Genomic DNA, 20,250 nt, shown 5'->3' with positions numbered 1-20,250 from the left:
TAAAAATCTCCGGATGAGATTAAACCTATGTAAGGACATTTAATTTATAAACAAATGAACGAATTGTTAATTTATTCAGTCGTCGGCGTTAATTTGCTCTGCGTGTGGACCAGCAGTGGTTCCAACCGACTAATATGATCTAGTGGACCGGTACCTGCTTGCTAGCTGGGGCTATATTAGCAAAACAGCCTTCTGTTGTTATGGTGATTAGGAGCACTAATACAATGCTCCAGTATGTGTCGCTGTGAGCGTCAAGGTCGCGTTCCGACACACATTCACAGAAATAGAAGAAGACGTGCGGCAGTTTTGCTGATTGATGATCTGAGCTCTCCGACTCTACTAATCATCTTTACATTCAAATATTTCTGACAGGGTTTTACCTCCACAGTTCCATCTGATCCGTTGTGGGTGTATTTGAGGAGGTTAACTGCGTTCTGCTGTAAAGATCGAGGTAAGTTCATTAAAGTAAGGCTGGTTTAGTAAGGGATAATCCACGGATAGGAGCGCGTTACACGACGTGGAGGTAAAGAAGTCCCCGAGTGTATTAAAAACATGTAACGCACACCTACCTCTGGATTATCCCGTTTACAGTTGTTTATAGGCAGCGCATTAATTTAGAACGGTGATTAAACGGACCGGAACTATCTGTAGTGTTTACTGTTTTATACCGCAACGCTGTTGAATTCTCGATTCTGATTGGCTGACAGGCGTCCTGAGGCGTGTAGTTGTTTTTCAGTAAATGCACAGCTGAAGTAGATCCAGTCAGGTCTTGACCACTTTACAGTTCCAGATCACTTCGCCGAGTTAACTGAAATAACGGAAAATTTAGCCTGCTGTTCACCACAGCACACTGAGCGAACAACAAACAAAATGACAGACAATTTAGATTTTCCAGAAATAAGTAAGGAATAATTGATGACAGGCTGTTGAATTCGTTGAGTTCCATACAGGAAAGCTCTTATTTAACTCTTAAATTCAGCTTAAAATTAAAGCAATGGGATTTACTTTTTGAAAATATTGAACCACTGACATCTTTGTCTTTTTCCTGATCCAGGCATGACTGCTGTCCTGTTGCAGGTGTTCTTCTGCTGTCTTGCATATGCAGTGTAAGTTTACCTCCACAAGAATATCAAGAGATCCAACTGGGATGAAATCAGATGAAATTAAATGTGAGGATGTCGAACCCTCAGAGAGCTCCAATCATCACCAAAGCTCATCTAATATTTCCCACATGAACAACTCTCCCAAACCAATTAAACAAGAAATTCACCACTGCTCATTGTGTGGGAAGAGTTTCAGTAAAAAGGGTTATCTCAAACAACACCAACGGATTCACACAGGAGAGAAGCCGTATTGCTGTTCACAGTGTGGAAAGAGTTTCACACAATTGAATTCTCTCCAGAGACACCAGCGCATTCACACAGGAGATAAACCATATAACTGCTCACAGTGTGGGAAGAGTTTTGCTATCCAAAGTTCTCTTCAGCGACATCAGCGCATTCACACAGGAGAGAAGCCGTATGACTGCTTAGAGTGTGGAAAGAGTTTTACTCAAGAAGACAGTCTCCATAAACATCACCGCGTTCACACAGGAGAAAAGCCATATTACTGTTCACAATGTGGGAAGCGTTTTACACAATTGAGTTCTCTCCATAAACATCAGCGCATTCACACAGGAGAGAAACCGTATCACTGCTTAGAGTGTGGAAAGAACTTCACTCGATATGACAATCTCCAATTACACCAACGCATTCACAGAGGAGAGAAACCGTATTACTGTTCACACTGTGAGAAGTGTTTTACACAGTGGGGTTCTCTCCGTAAACATCAGCGCATTCACACAGGAGATAAACCATATCACTGTTTACAGTGTGGAAAGAGTTTTACTCAAAAGGACAGTCTCCATTTACACCAACACGTTCACACCGGAGAGAAACCGTATTACTGTTCACACTGTGGGAAGAGTTTTACACAGTGGGGTTCTCTCCGTAAACATCAGCGCATTCACACAGGAGATAAACCGTATCACTGCTTAGAGTGTGGAAAGAGTTTCACTCGAGACGACAGTCTACAATTACACCAACGCATTCACACAGGAGAGAAACCGTATCAGTGCTTATACTGTGGGAAGAGTTTTATACAGAGATGTCATCTCAAACAACACCTGCGCGTTCACACAGGAGAGAAACCATATCAGTGCTCTCAATGTGGGAAGAGTTTTTCACAGAGGGGTAATCTCAAACAACACCAGCGCATTCACACAGGACAAAAACCGCTTCACTGCTAACAATGTGGGAGGAGTTTTAGTACAAACAGACATTTTCAGTTACATAAGCACATTGACACACCTGGGAATGAGGACATGCTGTAGTTGTTTTGAGAACGTGTTTATATCTAATGATGATGCAATAAAAATAAAGTTATCATAAAGATTTTATCTGTTCCTAAATTGTGGAATTCTAAGACAGAATTGTTAAATAATTGCTGAATAATTGTTATACCTTTGGACAACCATGAACTAAAATAAATGGTATACTTTTTTAATTAAGAAGTCAGGATTTGATATGCGAATATGTGTTAACACAAGGTCATGTGAATAATATTAAACAATTGTTCTGATTTTTTTAGGAAATGAAAATTAAAAGGGAGGTCTGGGATTTTGCCCAAAACTTATTCAACGAACCAGGTCCAGTTAGAACAGTTTTTACATGAAGTCTGTTTTCTTGAACTTATCCAGTGTTCACTGATGGAGACTTGAGTGCAAACTGTTCGTGGTAATTGCAGATCTAAAGCTATCATAGCATAACTGTTCATATGAATTGAGATACAAAACCATCTTCATGGTTGTTAAGTGGTACCACACAGTTAATTTCATCTGGGTTCCTGATCAGAAGGTTGGGGTTCAAGCCCCAGTACTGCCGAGCTACCACTGTGGCCCTTGAGTAAAACCATTAACTCCCCCTGCTCCAGGGGTACTGTGAGATATGCAAAGAAAACATTTCATTGTGCTGTAATGTATAAAATATAGACTTCTTCTTCTTAAAAAAAACAAAAAAAACACAACTAGGTAAGTGCATTTAATTTTAAATGAATTAATGAATTGTTAATTTATTCTATTCAATTCAATTTTATTCGTATAGCGCTTTTTACAATAGACATTGTCTCAAAGCAGCTTTACAGAAATATCAACATGGTATACAGATATTAAAGGTGCGAATTTATCCCAACTGAGCAAGCCACTGAGTGGCGACGGTGGCAAGGAAAAACTCCCTAAGATGTTTTCAGAGGAAGAAACCTTGAGAGGAACCTGACTCAGAAGGGAACCCATCCTCATCTGGGTAACAACAGTTAGTGTGAAAAAGTTCATTATGGATTTATATGAAGTCTGTATGGCGTTAGGAGCAGCCGTAGTCCCAGCAGTCTGGAATTAAAGAAGATTTGAGCTCCATCCAGAGGCAGAAAGGATCTGGATCTCTAGTATCTCCATAAATTCGTGTGGGGCTCGGCGAAAGGAGAGAGGGAGAAAAAAGATAATTATGACCGCGAAGTAGTAGAACAGAATCTAGTCAGGGTAGGCTTGAGTAAACAAATACGTTTTAAGCTTAGACTTAAACACTGAGACTGTGTCTGAGTCCCGAACACTAATAGGAAGACTGTTCCATAACTGTGGGGCTCTATAAGAGAAAGCTCTTCCCCCTGCTGTAGCCTTCACTATTCGAGGTACTGTCAAATAGCCTGCATCTTTTGACCTAAGTAGGCGTGGCGGATCATATGAAACCAAAAGGTCGCTTAGATATTGTGGCACGAGACCATTTAGTGCTTTATAGGTTAATAAAAGTATTTTATAATTAATGCGAGATTTTACTGGGAGCCAATGCAGTATTGATAATATCATTGTGATATGGTCGTATCTTCTAGTTCTAGTTAGGACTCTAGCAGCTGCATTCTGGACTAACTGGAGCTTATTTATATTCCTACTGGAACATCCAGACAGTATGGCATTACAGTAATCTAATCTAGAGGTGACGAATGCATGAACTAGTATTTCCGCATCATGTAGTGACAATATGTTTCTTATTTTAGAAATATTTCTGAGATGAAAGAAGGCTATCCTAGTAATATTATCTACATGAGCATCAAATGATAGGCTGGAGTCAATAATTACTCCAAGGTCTTTAACTGCTGTACATGATGAAACAGAAAGACCATCCAGAGTAACCATGTGATCAGAAAGAATACTTCTAGCTACACGTGGGCCTAATAAAAGTATTTCTGTTTTATCAGAATTAAGTAGAAGGAAGTTAATTAACATCCAATGTCTAATGTCCTTTACACAATCCTCAACTTTACTAAGCTTCTGTCTGTCCTCTGGCTTCACTGAAACATACAACTGTGTATCATCAGCATAACAGTGGAAGCTAATTCCATGTTTACGAATAATTTGTCCTAGGGGTAGCATATATAAAGTAAAGAGCAGTGGGCCTAAAACAGAACCCTGTGGAACTCCAAAAGTAACCTCAGTACGCATGGAGAAATCACCATTTACATCTACGAACTGATAACGATCGGTCAGATAAGACCTGAGCCAGGAGAGGACTGTTCCCTTAATACCAACAACATTTTCTAATCTATCAAGTAGAATAGTGTGATCTATAGTATCAAAAGCTGCACTAAGGTCGAGTAACACAAGCAGCAAGACACAACCCTGATCGTAAGTCAGTAGAAGGTCATTTACTACTTTAACTAACGCTGTCTCTGTGCTATGATGAGGTCTAAATCCTGACTGATACATTTCATGAATGTTATTCTTATCGAAGTACGAGCATAACTGCTTTGCTACAACCTTTTCTAAAATCTTAGAGATGAAGGGGAGATTTGATATTGGTCTATAGTTGGACAATTGAGACGGGTCAAGATCAGGTTTTTTAATCAAGGGTTTAATAACTGCTAATTTAAGTGATTTAGGTACATAGCCAGTGCTTAGGGAAGAATTGATTATATTTAGAAGTGGTTCAATTACTCCTGGACAAATCTGTTTAAACAAACATGTAGGTACGGGATCTAGTATGCAAGTTGATGAATTGGCTGAAGAGATTAATGTAGCTAGTTCGGTCTCTCTAAGAGGAGCAAAACACTCTAAACATTGATCTGATATTGCTACATTGTCATGTAATGGGTTTGTTACAGTACCGTCCAGTTTTAATTTAATGGCCTGTATTTCACGTCTAATATTTTCAACCTTATCAATGAAAAATTTCATGAAATCTTCACTGCTATGTAATGATTGAGTGTTTCTCTCTGTAGTGGTTTTATTCCTAGTTAATTTTGCTACTGTGTTGAAAAGGAATCTAGAATTGTTTTTGTTGTCTCCTATTAAGGTGGAGAAATATATTTTTCTAGCATCGCCAAGAGATTTCCTATATTTCAGTAGGCTCTCCTTCCATGCAGTTTGAAATATCACCAGTTTGGCTTGAAGCCATTTACGTTCTAATTGTCGAGTTGTCTGTTTTAAGGTTCGCGTTTGATCGTTATACCAGGGTGCTAATTTTTTTTCTCTAATTATTTTCCTTTTGAGTGGAGCCACTCTATCTAGCGTGTAGCGGAGTGTTGACTCCAAGCTTTCAGTCGCCTGATCGAGTTCTGTGTGATCTGACGGTGATCCAAATCTAATTGATGTTTCTGTGAGGTTATTTATGAAGCTCGGTGCAGTAGCTGATGTGTAGGTACGTTTTATGCGGTAGTGAGGCGAGGTGGAAATATTATGATCGATACGTATTATGAACGAGATAAGATAATGGTCTGAGACAACTTCAGACTGCGGAAAAATGATAATATTTTCTATACTTAGTCCGTATGTTAGTATGAGGTCAAGAGTGTGACCACCATTATGAGTAGGCCCGATTACGTTCTGATTAATCCCTACTGAATCTAAGATGGGCACAACCGCTAATCTTAGAGGGTCTTCCAGGTTATCAAAATGAATATTAAAGTCTCCGACGATTAATGCTTTATCTACAGACACAACCAGGTTTGAGACAAAGTCTGCAAATTCACTAAGAAATTCAGTATATGGCCCTGGGGGTCTGTAAATAATAATTAGAGGAATTGACTTATTTTTTGTGGCTATATAACTTATACTGGTATAAAGAATTTCAAAAGAATTAAATTTATGCTTAGGTTTTTGTGTGACGACTATATTTTTACTATGGATTTCAATTCAATTCAATTCAATTCAATTTTATTTGTATAGCGCTTTTTACAATAGACATTGTCTCAAAGCAGCTTTACAGAAATATCAACATGGTATATAGATATTAAAGGTGTGAATTTATCCCAACTGAGCAAGCCACTGAGTGGCGACGGTGGCAAGGAAAAACTCCCCAAGATGTTTTAAGAGGAAGAAACCTTGAGAGGAACCCGACTCAGAAGGGAACCCATCCTCATCTGGGTAACAACAGATATTGTGAAAAAGTTCATTATGGATTTATATGAAGTCTGTATGGTGTTAAGAGCAGCCGTAGTCCCAGCAGTCTGGAATTAAAGAAGATTTGAGCTCCATCCAGAGGCAGAAAGGATCTGGATCTCTAGTATCTCCATAAATTCGTGTGGGGCTCGGCGAAAGGAGAGAGGGAGAAAAAAGATAATTATGACTATGGATGAGTCCAACACCTCCTCCTCTACCAGTTGAACGAGGCTGATGTACATAACTGTATTCAGGAGGACTGGCTTCATTTAATGCTATGTACTCTTTTTGGTTTAATCCAAGTTTCTGTTAAACACATTAAATTACATTCTTGATCAGTAATGATGTCGTTAACAATAAGAGCCTTAGACGCAAGAGATCTAATGTTTAATAGTCCTAGCCTCAGATCAAAAGTGCTGGCTGTGCATTCAATATGATTTAATTTTATGTTAATTAGGTTACGAAGATAGACTTTCCGAGATTTTCTATATATTTGTATAGCTCGGGGAACAGACACAGTCTCTATAGTATGTATTACCTTTGCCGGATTTTTAACTGAACATTGATTATACTGAATGTTATTATTGGAAGATGTACTTACGGTAGGCAGTCACTTGGAGTGTAGCGCCTTGGAAATGTTGTCTGAAAGCAGTTCCGCTCCAAGGCTGCTGGGGTGCAGGCCATCAGGACGAAACAACCTAGGACGCTCCCAGAACAGATTCCAGTTATTGACAAACACCAGATTCTGCTCATTACACCAAGAGACTAACCAATCATTTAATGCTAGAAGTCTACTGAACTTTTCTGCTCCACGTCTGTATGTGGGAAGAGGTCCAGAGACGATGATCTTCGCGGTGGGTGATCTGCCTCGTACCGTCTCGATCAGGCTGGAGAAGTCCCTCTTCAGAACCTCCGTCTGCCGCAGCCTGGTGTCGTTCGTCCCCGCGTGCAGCACAACCGCTCCAATGCACTTGTCCTTCTTCAGGATCCCGGATACCTGCGCAGCGACATCAAGGACACAAGCACCAGAAAAACAGTGTGTGCGCACCTTACCTTTAGATGAGGCTACACGGACGTTCCGCACAATGGAGTCCCCGACGATCACAGCGTTGGGTCTGGTCTGGCGGAGAGGGGCGAAGCGGTTCCTGGTTGGAATCTCGAACACCGGAGGTGGAGAGGGTCCAGCCCGCGCCTTTCGCCGCTGGTTCACCCGATGTGTGTTGGCGCCGGCGTGACGGAGACCACGGCTGGGAAAGTCCTAGGTGCACGGTCCCTGCACAGAGAAACACATGGCGTAGAGGGGCTGGGAGTGGAAATACCACGCTGTGTGCTTACCTTGGATATGTGGGCAGAGGCACAAGATGTTTCCAGCGCAGTTTGTCGCTCCAGCAGCTGGGCCTGCTTGTCGAGTAGGCCGCGGATCTGCTTCTCCACTTCCTCCAGTTCCAGCCGCACCATGTGAAGCTCGAGCGAGTCCTCATCTGCACTCAAAACCGGAGAGACAGCAGACATATTTGTTATTTTTTTTAAAAACAGAACAGCGGTAAGTGAGAAATGTGAAACGTAAACAAGGCTAGCGGTAGGTGATGCTAGCGGGCTAAAGAATTTATCTTCTTTAGATGTTGTCCCTTGTCTCCTCGTATGTGATCCGTTTATGCTATTATGTGAAGCATTTTGGTCAACGTGTTTTTAAATGTGCTATAGAAATAATAATTGATTAATTGAAGTCAGCGTTAATTTGGTCTGCGTGTGGACCAGCAGTGGTTCCGACCGACTAAAATGATCCAGTGGACCGGTATCTGCTTGCTAGTTGAGGCTATAGTTGGGGCCATATTAGCAAAACAGCCTTCTGTTGTTATGGTGATTAGGAGCACTAATACAATGCTCCAGTAGGTGTCGCTGTGAGCGTCTAGGTCGCGTTCCCCCACACATTCACAGAAATAGAAGAAGACATGCGGCAGTTTTGCTGATTGATGATCTAAGCTCTCCGACTCTACTAATCATCTTTACATTCAAATATTTCTGACAGGATTTTACCTCCACAGTTCCATCTAATCCGTTGTGGGTGTATTTGAGGAGGTTAACTGCGTTCTGCTGTAAAGATGAAGGTAAGTTCATTAAAGTAAGGCTGGTTTAGTAAGGGATAATCCACGGATAGGAGCGCGTTACACACGTGGAGGTAAAGAAGTCCTCGAGTGCATTCAAAACATGTAACGCACACCTAGCTCTGGATTATCCAGTTTATACCAGTTATCCCGTTATATTCCAGAAACAATGGAAAGAATTGTAAAGCTCCTTCAAGAAGGAAATCCAACACGGAGTGTGGCAAAAGGTGTTTGTTCCTAGTCAGCTGTGTCTAAAATTTGGTGCAAGTACAGTGCTGTGAAAAAGTATTTGCCCCTATTGATTTCTCCTGTTTTTTGTATATCTCCTACTAAATTATAAAAACTGAGATAAAACGAAAACAACTTGAGGAAAGACAAAATGCAGTTTTTCAATAATTGTCGCTATTGGATTTTTATGTTATTGGATAATTGTTATTGAAGCAAAAAAGTTATCCAACACCAACTGGGCTTGTGTGAAAATGTATTTGCCCTCGTAGTTACTAATTCCCCAAATCTATGAAACTGCATTGATAATGGTGTTCAGCTGGACTAGACCCAACAAACCCTGTTCAATTAAATCAACATTTACCTTGAACTTTTTCAGCAGCATGCAATTGGTTAAAAAGTCTTACTGAGTAACACTGTGCCAAAGTTGAAAGAAATTCCAGAAATGATTAGGAAGGTGATTGAAATACATCAGTCTGGGAAGGGTTACAAAACTATTTCAAAGGCTCTAGGACTCCAACATACCACAGTGAGCGCCGTTGTCTCAATATGGAAAAAATCAGCACTGTAGTGAACCTTCCCAGAAGTGGCCGACCTTCCAAAATTCCTCCAAGAGCACAGCGACTACTCAAGCAAAACAAACTCACAAATCATTAACGAGTGACTCCTGGCAGAAACTGAATATGAATAACTGAATCGGTTTAATCTAGCAATGTGTAAACAGCTCATAGCAACAAGGGAGCGCAGTTACAGCTCCTGTCTGACAGCCAATGCTAAAACTGGTTTCAACTAAACATCAAGCAAGCAACAGTTAGCAGCTACTGTTCGCCCTGAGTGAGTAATCTCTTTTGCACTTCCGAAATCCCCTCCAGAATGCACGTCAGGTTCCAGTCAGGAAAGCTCTTATTTAACTCTTAAATTCAGCTTAAAATTAAAACTATGTGATTTTACTTTTTGAAAATATTGAACCACTGACATCTTTGTCTTTTTTTTTTCCTGATCCAGGCATGACTACTGTCCTGTTGCAAGTGTTCTCCTGCTGTCTTGCATATGCTGTGTAAATTTACCTCCACAAGAATATCAAGAGATCCAACTGGGATGAAATCAGATGAAATTAAATGTGAGGATGTCGAACCCTCAGAGAACTCCAATCATCACCAAAGCTCATCTGATATTTCCCACATGAACACCTCTCCCAAACCAATTAAACAAGAAATTCACCACTGCTCATTGTGTGGGAAGAGTTTCAGTAAAAAGAGTTATCTCAAACAACACCAACGGATTCACACAGGAGAGAAGCCGTATTGCTGTTCACAGTGTGGGAAGAGTTTCACACAATTGAATTCTCTCCAGAGACACCAGCACATTCACACAGGAAATAAACCATATAACTGCTCACAGTGTGGGAAGAGTTTTACTATCCAGAGTTCTCTCCAGCGACATCAGCGCATTCACACAGGAGAGAAGCCATATCACTGCTTAGAGTGTGGAAAGAGTTTCACTCGAGAGGACAGTCTCCAATTACACCAACACATTCACACAGGAGAGAAGCCATTTTGCTGCTTACAGTGTGGGAAGAGTTTTACACAATCAAGTTCGCTCCATAAACATCAGCGCATTCACACAGGAGATAAACCATATCACTGCTTACAATGTGGAAAGAGTTTTACTCGAGAGGACAGTCTCCAATTACACCAACGAATTCACACAGGAGAAAAACCGTATTACTGTTCACAGTGTAGAAAGGGTTTTACTTGCCAGAGTCATCTCCAACAACACCTGCGTGTTCACACAGGAGAGAAACCGTATCAGTGCTCACAATGTGGGAAGAGTTTTTCACAGAGGAGTAATCTAAAACAACACCAGCGCATTCACACAGGAAATAAACCATATCACTGCTAACAATGTGGGAGGAGTTTTAGTACGAGCAGAAATTTTCAGCAACACAAGCACATTGACACACCTGAGAATGAGGACATGCTGTAGTTGTTTTGAGAACGTGTTTATATCTAATGATGTTAATAAAGTTATCATAAAGATTTTAACTGTTCCTATATTTAGGAATTCTAAGACAGAATTGTTAAATAATTGCTGAATAATTGTTACACCTTTGGACAACCATGAACTAAAATAAATGGTGTACTTTGTTATTAAGAAGTCAGGATTTGATATGCTAATGTGTTAGCACAAGGTCATGTCAATAATAAGCAATTGTTCTGATTTTTTTTTAGGAAATGAAAATTAAAATGGAGGTCTGGGATTTTGCCCAAAACTTATTCAACAAATCAGGTCCAGTTAGAACAGTTTTTACATGAAGTCTGTTTTCTTGAATTTATCCAGTGTTCACTGATGGAGACTTGAGTGCAAACTTTTCATGGTCGACGTGTTTTTAAATGTGCTATAGAAATAATAATTGATTAATTGATTGAAGTCAGCGTTAATTTGGTCTGCGTGTGGACCAGCAGTGGTTCCGACCGATGAATATGATCCAGTGGAACGGTACCTGCTTGCTGTCTGGGGCTATATTAGCAAAACAGCCTTCTGTTGTTATGGTGATTAGGAGCACTAATACAATGCTCCAGGAGGTGTCACTGTGAGCGTCTAGGTCACGTTCCGCCACACATTCACAGAAATAGAAGAAGACGCGCGGCAGTTTTGCTGATTGATGAGCTGAGCTCTCCGACTACTAATCATCTTTACATTCAAATATTTCTGACAGGGTTTTACCTCCACAGTTATATCTAATCCGTTGTGGGTATATTTGAGGAGGTTAACTGCGTTCTGCTGTAAAGATCAAGGTAAGTTCATTAAAGTAAGGCTGGTTTAGTAAGGGATAATCCACGGATAGGAGCGCGTTACACACGTGGAGGTAAAGAAGTTCCCGAGTGTATTCAAAACAAGTAACGCACACCTAGCTCTGGATTATCCCGTTTATACCAGTTATCCCGTTATTTTCCAGATCAAATAGAGGAGAAAATGATGGAATCACATTGTAATTTGCATTTCTAAAACAAATTCCAGCACTAAAAGTAGTCTAAAATCTAAAAATGCAAATGAGTCTGCAGTTAAAAGAGAGCGCTTACAGGCCTGAACCTTGGACTTTTTGAAAGGAAGCATGGCTTCAACAAGAGAGTTGTCTATGGAAACAATGGAAAGGATTTAAAAACTCCTTCAAGAAATTAATCCAACACATACGACGTTCAGTCCGTAAACTGAAACTCAACTGAAAGTCAAAGATCCAAAGCACAGGAGTAAGTCCTAGTCCTAGAAGTAAGTGAAAGACTGATAGGTGTTGGATAACTTTTTCTTTCAGTAAAATAAATAAATAAAAACTGTATTGTGTGTTTACTCAGATTGCCTTTGTTTTATGTTGTATTTTGTTTGAAGATCTAAAACTATTTATTGTGAGAGATGTGGGGAAAAACAAGAAATTAGGATGGGGCAAATACTTTTTCACAGCACTGTATAAACAAAATGGGAAACTTATAAAAGGAAATCATATGGGTAGACCAAGGAAGACTGCAAATGTCAGGATAGAAAACTCAAAGCAATATGCCTTGAAAATAGAAAATGCATAACAAAACAAATGAAAAACAAATGGGGGAAACAGGAGTCAGTGTTTGTGACGGAACTGTAAGAAATTGTCTGAATTAAATGGGATTTACATATAGAAAAGCCCAAAAAAAACTGGCACTACCACCTAAACAGAAGAAAACACAGTTCCAGTGGTCTAAAGAGAATGATTGGATGAAAGTAATGTTCAGTGATGAATCACGAATCTGTGTTGGACAAGGAGATGATGCTGGAACTTTTGTCTGGTGCCGTTCTAATGAAACATGTGAGATTGGGTTTCATGTCAGGTAAAGGACCAGGGGAGACCTCACCAGTCAGTGCACAAGTGTACACTGAAATCTTGATCATTTTTCTCATTGCAGTGATAGAAAATAGGTTTAGTGATGAAGTCATTTTTCACCTCAAAGAATTCAGGCCGTCATAAAAGCCTGAGCAGGAGCAACAAAGTACTAATTGTCTTTTTCTTTTTTTTGATGAAGTGTAGAGAGAGGAAAAAAGTGCTACTTAGCGGTGTGAATGGTGTGATGTCGGTGTCCTTGCTCAGTGGACTCACACAGGTAGACTCACAGGTCACAAGCTCGGCCTTCACACAACAAGGGCTTCAGACGAGGGCTGATGCTTCCACTGATGCGTTTTCCTAATTCTAAAGTACTGTGGTGGGAGCGCTTCACACCTGAGCATGCCTCTTTAATTACCAAAATAAACTCGAATCATTAACGAGTGACTCCTGGCAGAAACTGAATATGAATAACTGAATCGGTTTAATCTAGCAACGTGTAAACAGCTCATAGCAACAAGGGAGCGCAGTTACAGCTCCTATCTGACAGCCGATGCTAAAACTGGTTTCAACGAAACATCAAGCAAGCAACAATTAGCAGCTACTGTTTGCCCTGAGTGACTAATCTCTTTTGCACTTCCAAAATCCCCTCCAGAATGCACAAGTCAGGTTCCAGACAGGAAAGCTCTTATTTAACTCTTAAATTCAGCTTAAAATTAAAGCAATGTGATTTACTTTTTGAAAATATTGAACCACTGACATCTTTGTCTTTTTTTTCCTGATCCAGGCATTACTGCTGTCCTGTTGCAGGTGTTCTCCTACTGTCTTGCATATGCTGTGTAAGTTTACTTCCACAAGAATATCAAGAGATCCAACTGGGATGAAATCAGATGAAATTAAATGTGAGGATGTCGAACCCTCAGAGAGCTCCAATCATCGCCAAATCTCATCTGATATTTCCCACATGAACACCTCTCCCAAACCAATTAAACAAGAAATTCACCACTGCTCATTGTGTGGGAAGAGTTTCAGTAAAAAGGATTATCTCCATAACCATCAGCGCATTCACACAGGAGAGAAACCGTATCACTGCTCACAGTGTGGAAAGAGTTTCTATAGAAAGGCTTCTCTCCATAACCATCTGCGCATTCACACCGGAGAGAAACCGTATCACTGCTTAGAGTGTGGAAAGAGTTTTAATCGAGCAGACACACTCCAACGACACCAGCGCATTCACACAGGAGCAAAACCGTATTACTGTTCACAATGTGGGAGGAGTTTTAACACCCACGGTCAGCTCCAACAACACCTGCGCATTCACACAGGAGCGAAACCGTATCACTGCTCATACTGTGGGAAGAGTTTTACACAGATGAGTATTCTCAAACGACACCAGCGCATTCACACAGGAGAGAAACCATATCAATGCTCACAGTGTGGGAAGAGTTTTGTACAATTGATTAATCTCCAGCGACACCAGCGCATTCACACAGGAAATAAACCGTATCACTGTTCAGAGTGTGGGAAGAGTTTTAATCGAGAGGACAGTCTCCATAACCATCAGCGCGTTCACACAGGAGAGAAACCGTATTACTGTTCTCAATGTGGGAGGAGTTTTAAACAGTTGAGTTCTCTCCATAAACATCAGCGCATTCACACAGGAGAGAAACCGTATCACTGCTAACAATGTGGGAGGAGTTTTAGTACAAACAGAAATTTTCTGTGACACAAGACACACCTGAGAATGAGAACATGCTGCAGTTCTTGAGAGAGTGTTTATCACGTCATCATTAGATATAAAGTTATCATAAAGATGTTATTTGTTGTTAAATTTTGGAAATCTAAGACAGAATTGTTAAATAACTGCTGAATAATTGTTACACTTTTGGACAACCATGAACTAAAATAAATGTTGTTAAGTGGTACCACACTCAGTAATCTCAGTGATCTTCAGGCGGTCCATACGGGACCATCCTCAGCAGCAGTGAGTGATTTCCAAATGATGAGATTAAATCCTTTGATCTGCTACTGCAAGAAATAAATGATAAAATGCTTACCTTTCTGTGTTGATTTTCTACTGTGATTATTACTTAACCTTCACCTAGTGAATTTTGTAAAACTTTGGTTATGAATGTGAAAAATATGGTAGATTTCCTACTCGCTGATATTGTTATTGCATTTAAAACAAATTGTATATTTGATATGCAATGAGAAAGTTAAGCTACTGGACGGGGGAAAAAATGTGAATGAGATTAAAACTATGATGGTGGGGTGTCTTAACAGTTAATGTCATCTGGGTTCCTGATCAGAAGGTTGGGGGTTCAAGCCCCAGTACTGCCGAGCTACCACTGTGACCCACCACTGTGACCCTTCACTGTAGACCCTAATGATGTCTTTACTTAAACAATCAAGTAATCTTGACTAAACATTACTTAACATTTTGCATTTTGGGCTCATATCTCAAAAATATAAGTTAGTTTAACTTATTTACCTACAAAATACACAAACTTAAGATTTCAAGAGTTCTGAACTCAAAATCATGATTCACTAAAATAGCTCGCCCTGGTCTTCCTTTGATGTGGCTTCTGCTTGGTTGGAATGAAAACCTGCACCCACACCCGGCCCTTTCCGGATCAGATTGGACACCCCTGGCTTAAACATACCCGAAAACTCACGAAACTTTGCAGATGCGTCAGAACCGGTGAAAATTTACATCTGATAGGGGTTCCAGAATGGAGTGTGGCAAAATGGCTCGATAGCGCCACCTACAGAACTTCACAGATGTGCACCTCGCGCTGCGTTTCACCTACATGTACGAAATTCAGTAAACATGTCAAACATGCCAATACGTACAAAAACTTCTCTTAAACCCATGCCCTAAAGTCAACAGGAAGGCAGCATTTAGATTTTTCTCAGCGCCACATACTGGCAACAGGAAGTGACATATTTTACACTAACTCAGACATAATGTTCAATCTTCACCAAACTTCACATCTTTGATACGAATTCTGCCCTGAAGACATCTACATACCATTATTCATTCATTATACCGCCACCTGCTGGCAACAGGAAGTGACATGTTTTACACTAATGTATTAATAGCAACATATAAAAGTATGCCAGCAAATTCTAAACATGGAAGCAACATGCTAGAAACATGTTAGAACATTCTAGCAACACTTAGCTAAGTGGTAAAGCGTGCTGTTACTGCTATTAAACAGGAAGTTGTTATAACTCAAGCATACAATGTTCAATCGAATAATGGCCTGAGGATATCTACATGCCAATGTTCCGTTATATTCATAGCGCCACCTGCTGGCAACAAGAACTGACATGTTTTACAATAACTCAGACATACTGTTGTGCTTTCGACTTGGCTTATAAGTGTCCGTGGAGGCGTGAAAAGAATCACACAACAAAGATAATCCGTTGCAGGAACTTTACTTATTAATAGCACAAACTTACAACACACACACACACACAATATATATATATATATATATATATATATATATATATATATATATATATATATATATATATATATATATATATATATTTCTGCACTTACACCTTTACTCTGCGCACTTTGCTTCTTCTGGAACTCAATTAAAAGATCTTGTTCAGCAGCACTGCTTGTATTGTTCTCTGCTTGATATATCGCTTATCCTCATTTGTAAGTGGATAAAAGCGTTTGGATAAAAGCGTCTGCTAAATGAATAAATGTACATGTATATGATCCGTTTATGCTATTATGCGAAGCACTTTTGTCAACATTTGTTGTTTTTAAATGTGCTATAGAAATAAAAATTGACTGATTGATTGAAATCAGCGTTAATTTGGTCTGCGTGTGGACCTGCAGTGGTCCCGACCGACTAATATGATCCAGTGGATCGGTACCTGCTTGCTAGCTGGGGATATATTAGCAAAACAGCCTTCTGTTGTTATGGTGATTAGGAGCACTAATACAATGCTCCAGTAGGTGTCGCTGTGAGCGTCTAGGTCGCGTTCCGCCACACATTCACAGAAATAGAAGAAGACGTGCGGCAGTTTTGCTGATTGATGATCTGAGCTCTCCGACTCTACTAAGCATCTTTACATTCAAATATTTCTGACAGGGTTTTACCTCCACAGTTCCATCTGATCCGTTGTGGGTGTATTTGAGGAGGTTAACTGCGTTCTGCTGTAAAGATCAAGGTAAATTCTTTAAAGTAAAGCTGGTTTAGTAAGGGATAATCCACGGATTGGAGCGCGTTACACACGGGGAGGTAAAGAAGTCCCCCGAGTGTATTCAAAACAAGTAACGCAGACCTAGCTCTGGATTGTCCCGTTTATACCAGTTTTCCCGTTATTTTCCAGATCAAATAGAGGAGAAAATGATGGAATCACATTGTAATTTGCATTTCTAAAACAAATACCAGCACTAAAAGCAGTCTAAAGTCTAAAAATGCAAATGAGTCTGCAGTTAAAAGAGAGCGCTTACAGGCCTGAACCTTGGACTTTTTGAAAGGAAACATTGCCTCAACAAGAGAGTCGTCTATGGAAACAATGGAAAGGATTTAAAAACTCCTTCAAGAAATTAATCCAACACATACGACGTTCAGTCCGTAAACTGAAACTCAACTGAAAGTCAAAGATCCAAAGCACAGGAGTAAGTCCTAGTCCTAGAAGTAAGTGAAAGACTGATAGGTGTTGGATAACTTTTTCTTTCAGTAAAATAAATAAATAAAAACTGTGTTGTGTGTTTACTCAGATTGCCTTTGTTTTATGTTGTATTTTGTTTTAAGATCTAAAACTATTTATTGTGAGAGATGCAGAAAAACAGAAGAAATTAAAAACTTATAAAAGGAAAACATATGAGTAGACCAAGGAAGACTGCAAATGTCAGGATAGAAAACTCAAAACAGTAGACCTTGAAAATAGAAAATGCACAACAAAACAAATGAAAAACAAATGGGGGAAACAGGAGTCAGTGTTTGTAATGGAACTGTAAGAAATCGTCTGAATTAAATGGGATTTACATATAGAAAAGCCAAACAAAAACCAGCACTAACACCTAAACAGAAGAAAAAACAGTTCCAGTGGTCTAAAGAGAATGACTGGATGAAAGTGATGTTCAATGCTGGAACTTTTGTCTGGTGCCGTTCTAATGAAACATGTGAGATTGGGTTTCATGTCAGGTAAAGGACCAGGGGAGACCTCACCAGTCAGTGCACAGGTGTACACTGAAATCTTAATCATTTTTCTCATTGCAGTGATAGAAAATAGGTTTAGTGATGAAGTCATTTTTCACCTCAAAGAATTCAGGCCGTCATAAAAGCCTGAGCAGGAGCGACAAAGTACTAATTGTCTTTTTTTTTTTTTTTTTTGATGAAGTGTAGAGAGAGGAAAAAAGTGCTACTTAGCGGTGTGAATGGTGTGATGTCGGTGTCCTTGCTCAGTGGACTCTCACAGGTCACAAGCTCGGCCTTCACACAACAAGGGCTTCACACGAGGGCTGATGCTTCCACTGATGCGTTTTCCCAATTCTAAAGTACTGTGGTGGGAGTGCTTCACAGCTGAGCATTCCTCTTTAATTACCAAAACAAACTCACAAATCATTAACGAGTGACTCCTGACAGAAACTGAATATGAATGACTGAATCGGTTTAATCTAGAAACATGTAAACAGCTCATAGCAACAAGGGAACGCAGTTACAGCTCCTATCTGACAGCCGATGCTAAAACTGGTTTCAACTAAACATCAAGCAAGCATCAGTTAGCAGCTACTGTTCGCCCTGAGTGACTAATCTCTTTTGCACTTCCGAAATCCCCTCCAGAATGCACAAGTCAGGGTCCACACAGGAAAGCTCTTATTTAACTCTTAAATTCAGCTTAAAATTAAAGCAATGTGATTTACTTTTTGAAAATATTGAACCACTGACATCTTTGTCTTTTTTTCCTGATCCAGGCATGACTGCTGTCCTGTTGCAGGTGTTCTCCTGCTGTGTTGCATATGCAGTGTAAGTTTACCTCCACAAGAATATCAAGAGATCCAACTGGGATGAAATCAGATGAAATTAAATGTGAGGATGTCGAACCCTCAGAGAGCTCCAATCATCGCCAAATCTCATCTGATATTTCCCACATGAACACCTCTCCCAAACCAATTAAACAAGAAATTCACCACTGCTCATTGTGTGGGAAGAGTTTCAGTAAAAAGGATTATCTCCATAACCATCAGCGCATTCACACAGGAGATAAACCATATCACTGCTCACAGTGTGGGAAAAGTTTCTATAGAAAGGCTTCTCTCCATAACCATCTGCGCATTCACACCGGAGAGAAACCGTATCACTGCTTAGTGTGTGGAAAGAGTTTTAATCGAGCGGACACACTCCAACGACACCAGCGCATTCACACAGGAGCGAAACCGTATTACTGTTCACAATGTGGGAAGAGTTTTAACACCCACGGTCAGCTCCAACAACACCTGCGCATTCACACGGGAGCGAAACCGTATCAATGCTCACAGTGTGGGAAGAGTTTTATACAGATGAGTATTCTCAAACGACACCAGCGCATTCACACAGGAGAGAAACCGTATCAATGCTCACAGTGTGGGAAGAGTTTTGTACAATTGATTAATCTCCAACGACACCAGCGCATCCACACAGGAAATAAACCGTATCACTGTTCAGAATGTGGGAAGAGTTTTACACAGATGAGTATTCTCCAACGACACCAGCTCATTCACACAGGAAATAAACCGTATCACTGTTCAGAGTGTGGGAAGAGTTTTAATCGAGAGGACAGTCTCCATAAACATCAGCGCATTCACACAGGAGAGAAACCGCATCACTGCTAACAATGTGGGAGGAGTTTTAGGACAAACAGAAATCTTCTGCGACACAAGCACATTGACACACTGAGAATGAGGACATGATGCGATAAACACTTTCTCAAAAGAACTGCAGCATCATTAGATATAAAGTTATCATAAAGATGTTATCTGTTCTTAAATTTTGGACAACCATGAACTAAAATAAATGTTGTTAAGTGGTACCACACTCAGTAATCTCAATGATCTTCAGGCGGTCCATACGGGACCATCCTCAGCAGCAGTGAGTGATTTCCAAATGATGAGATTAAATCCTTTGATCTGCTGCTGCAAGAAATAAATGACAAAATGCTTACCTTTCAGTGTTGGTTTTCTACTGTGATTATTACTTAATCTTCACCTAGTGAATTTTGTAAAACTTTGGTTATGAATGTGAAAAATATGGTAGATTTTCTACTCCTTGATATTGTTATTGCATTTAAAACAAATTGTATGTTTGATATGCAATGATAAAGTTAAGTAAAAAAAATGTGAATGAGATTAAAACTATGATGGTGGAGTGTCTTAACAGTTAATGTCATCTGGGTTCCCGGTCAGAAGGTTGGGGGTTCAAGCCCCAGTACTGCCAAGCTACCACTGTGACCCTTCACTGTAGACCCTAATGATGTCTTTACTTAAACAATCAAGTAATCTTGACTAAACATTACTTAAAATTTTGCATTTTGGACTCATAACCAATGTTGTGTTTCAATGTTGGATAATACTTGTTTCACCTGATGAGCCGTGT

General features: G+C 39.9%; 1 protein-coding gene and 1 pseudogene across 1 annotated transcript; both read left to right on the top strand.

Moving 5' to 3' along the window:
- Positions 1-239: 239 nt before the first annotated feature.
- Positions 240-14,517, top strand: LOC108272236 (zinc finger protein 850-like; annotated as a pseudogene).
- Positions 14,518-16,625: 2,108 nt separating this feature from the next.
- Positions 16,626-19,825, top strand: LOC108272237 (zinc finger protein 239). Its single transcript, XM_053683623.1, has 2 exons — positions 16,626-16,840; positions 18,594-19,825. Exon 2 carries the CDS (start codon positions 18,639-18,641, stop codon positions 19,488-19,490), a length of 852 nt encoding a protein of 283 aa, XP_053539598.1. The 5' UTR covers positions 16,626-16,840; positions 18,594-18,638; the 3' UTR covers positions 19,491-19,825.
- Positions 19,826-20,250: the final 425 nt, after the last annotated feature.

This window comes from Ictalurus punctatus, chromosome 11, assembly GCF_001660625.3.
Source record: "Ictalurus punctatus breed USDA103 chromosome 11, Coco_2.0, whole genome shotgun sequence".
Lineage (NCBI taxonomy): Eukaryota > Metazoa > Chordata > Actinopteri > Siluriformes > Ictaluridae > Ictalurus > Ictalurus punctatus.
The sequence above is the reverse complement of the archived record's forward strand: the minus strand, read 5'-3'. Positions and strand labels throughout refer to the sequence as shown.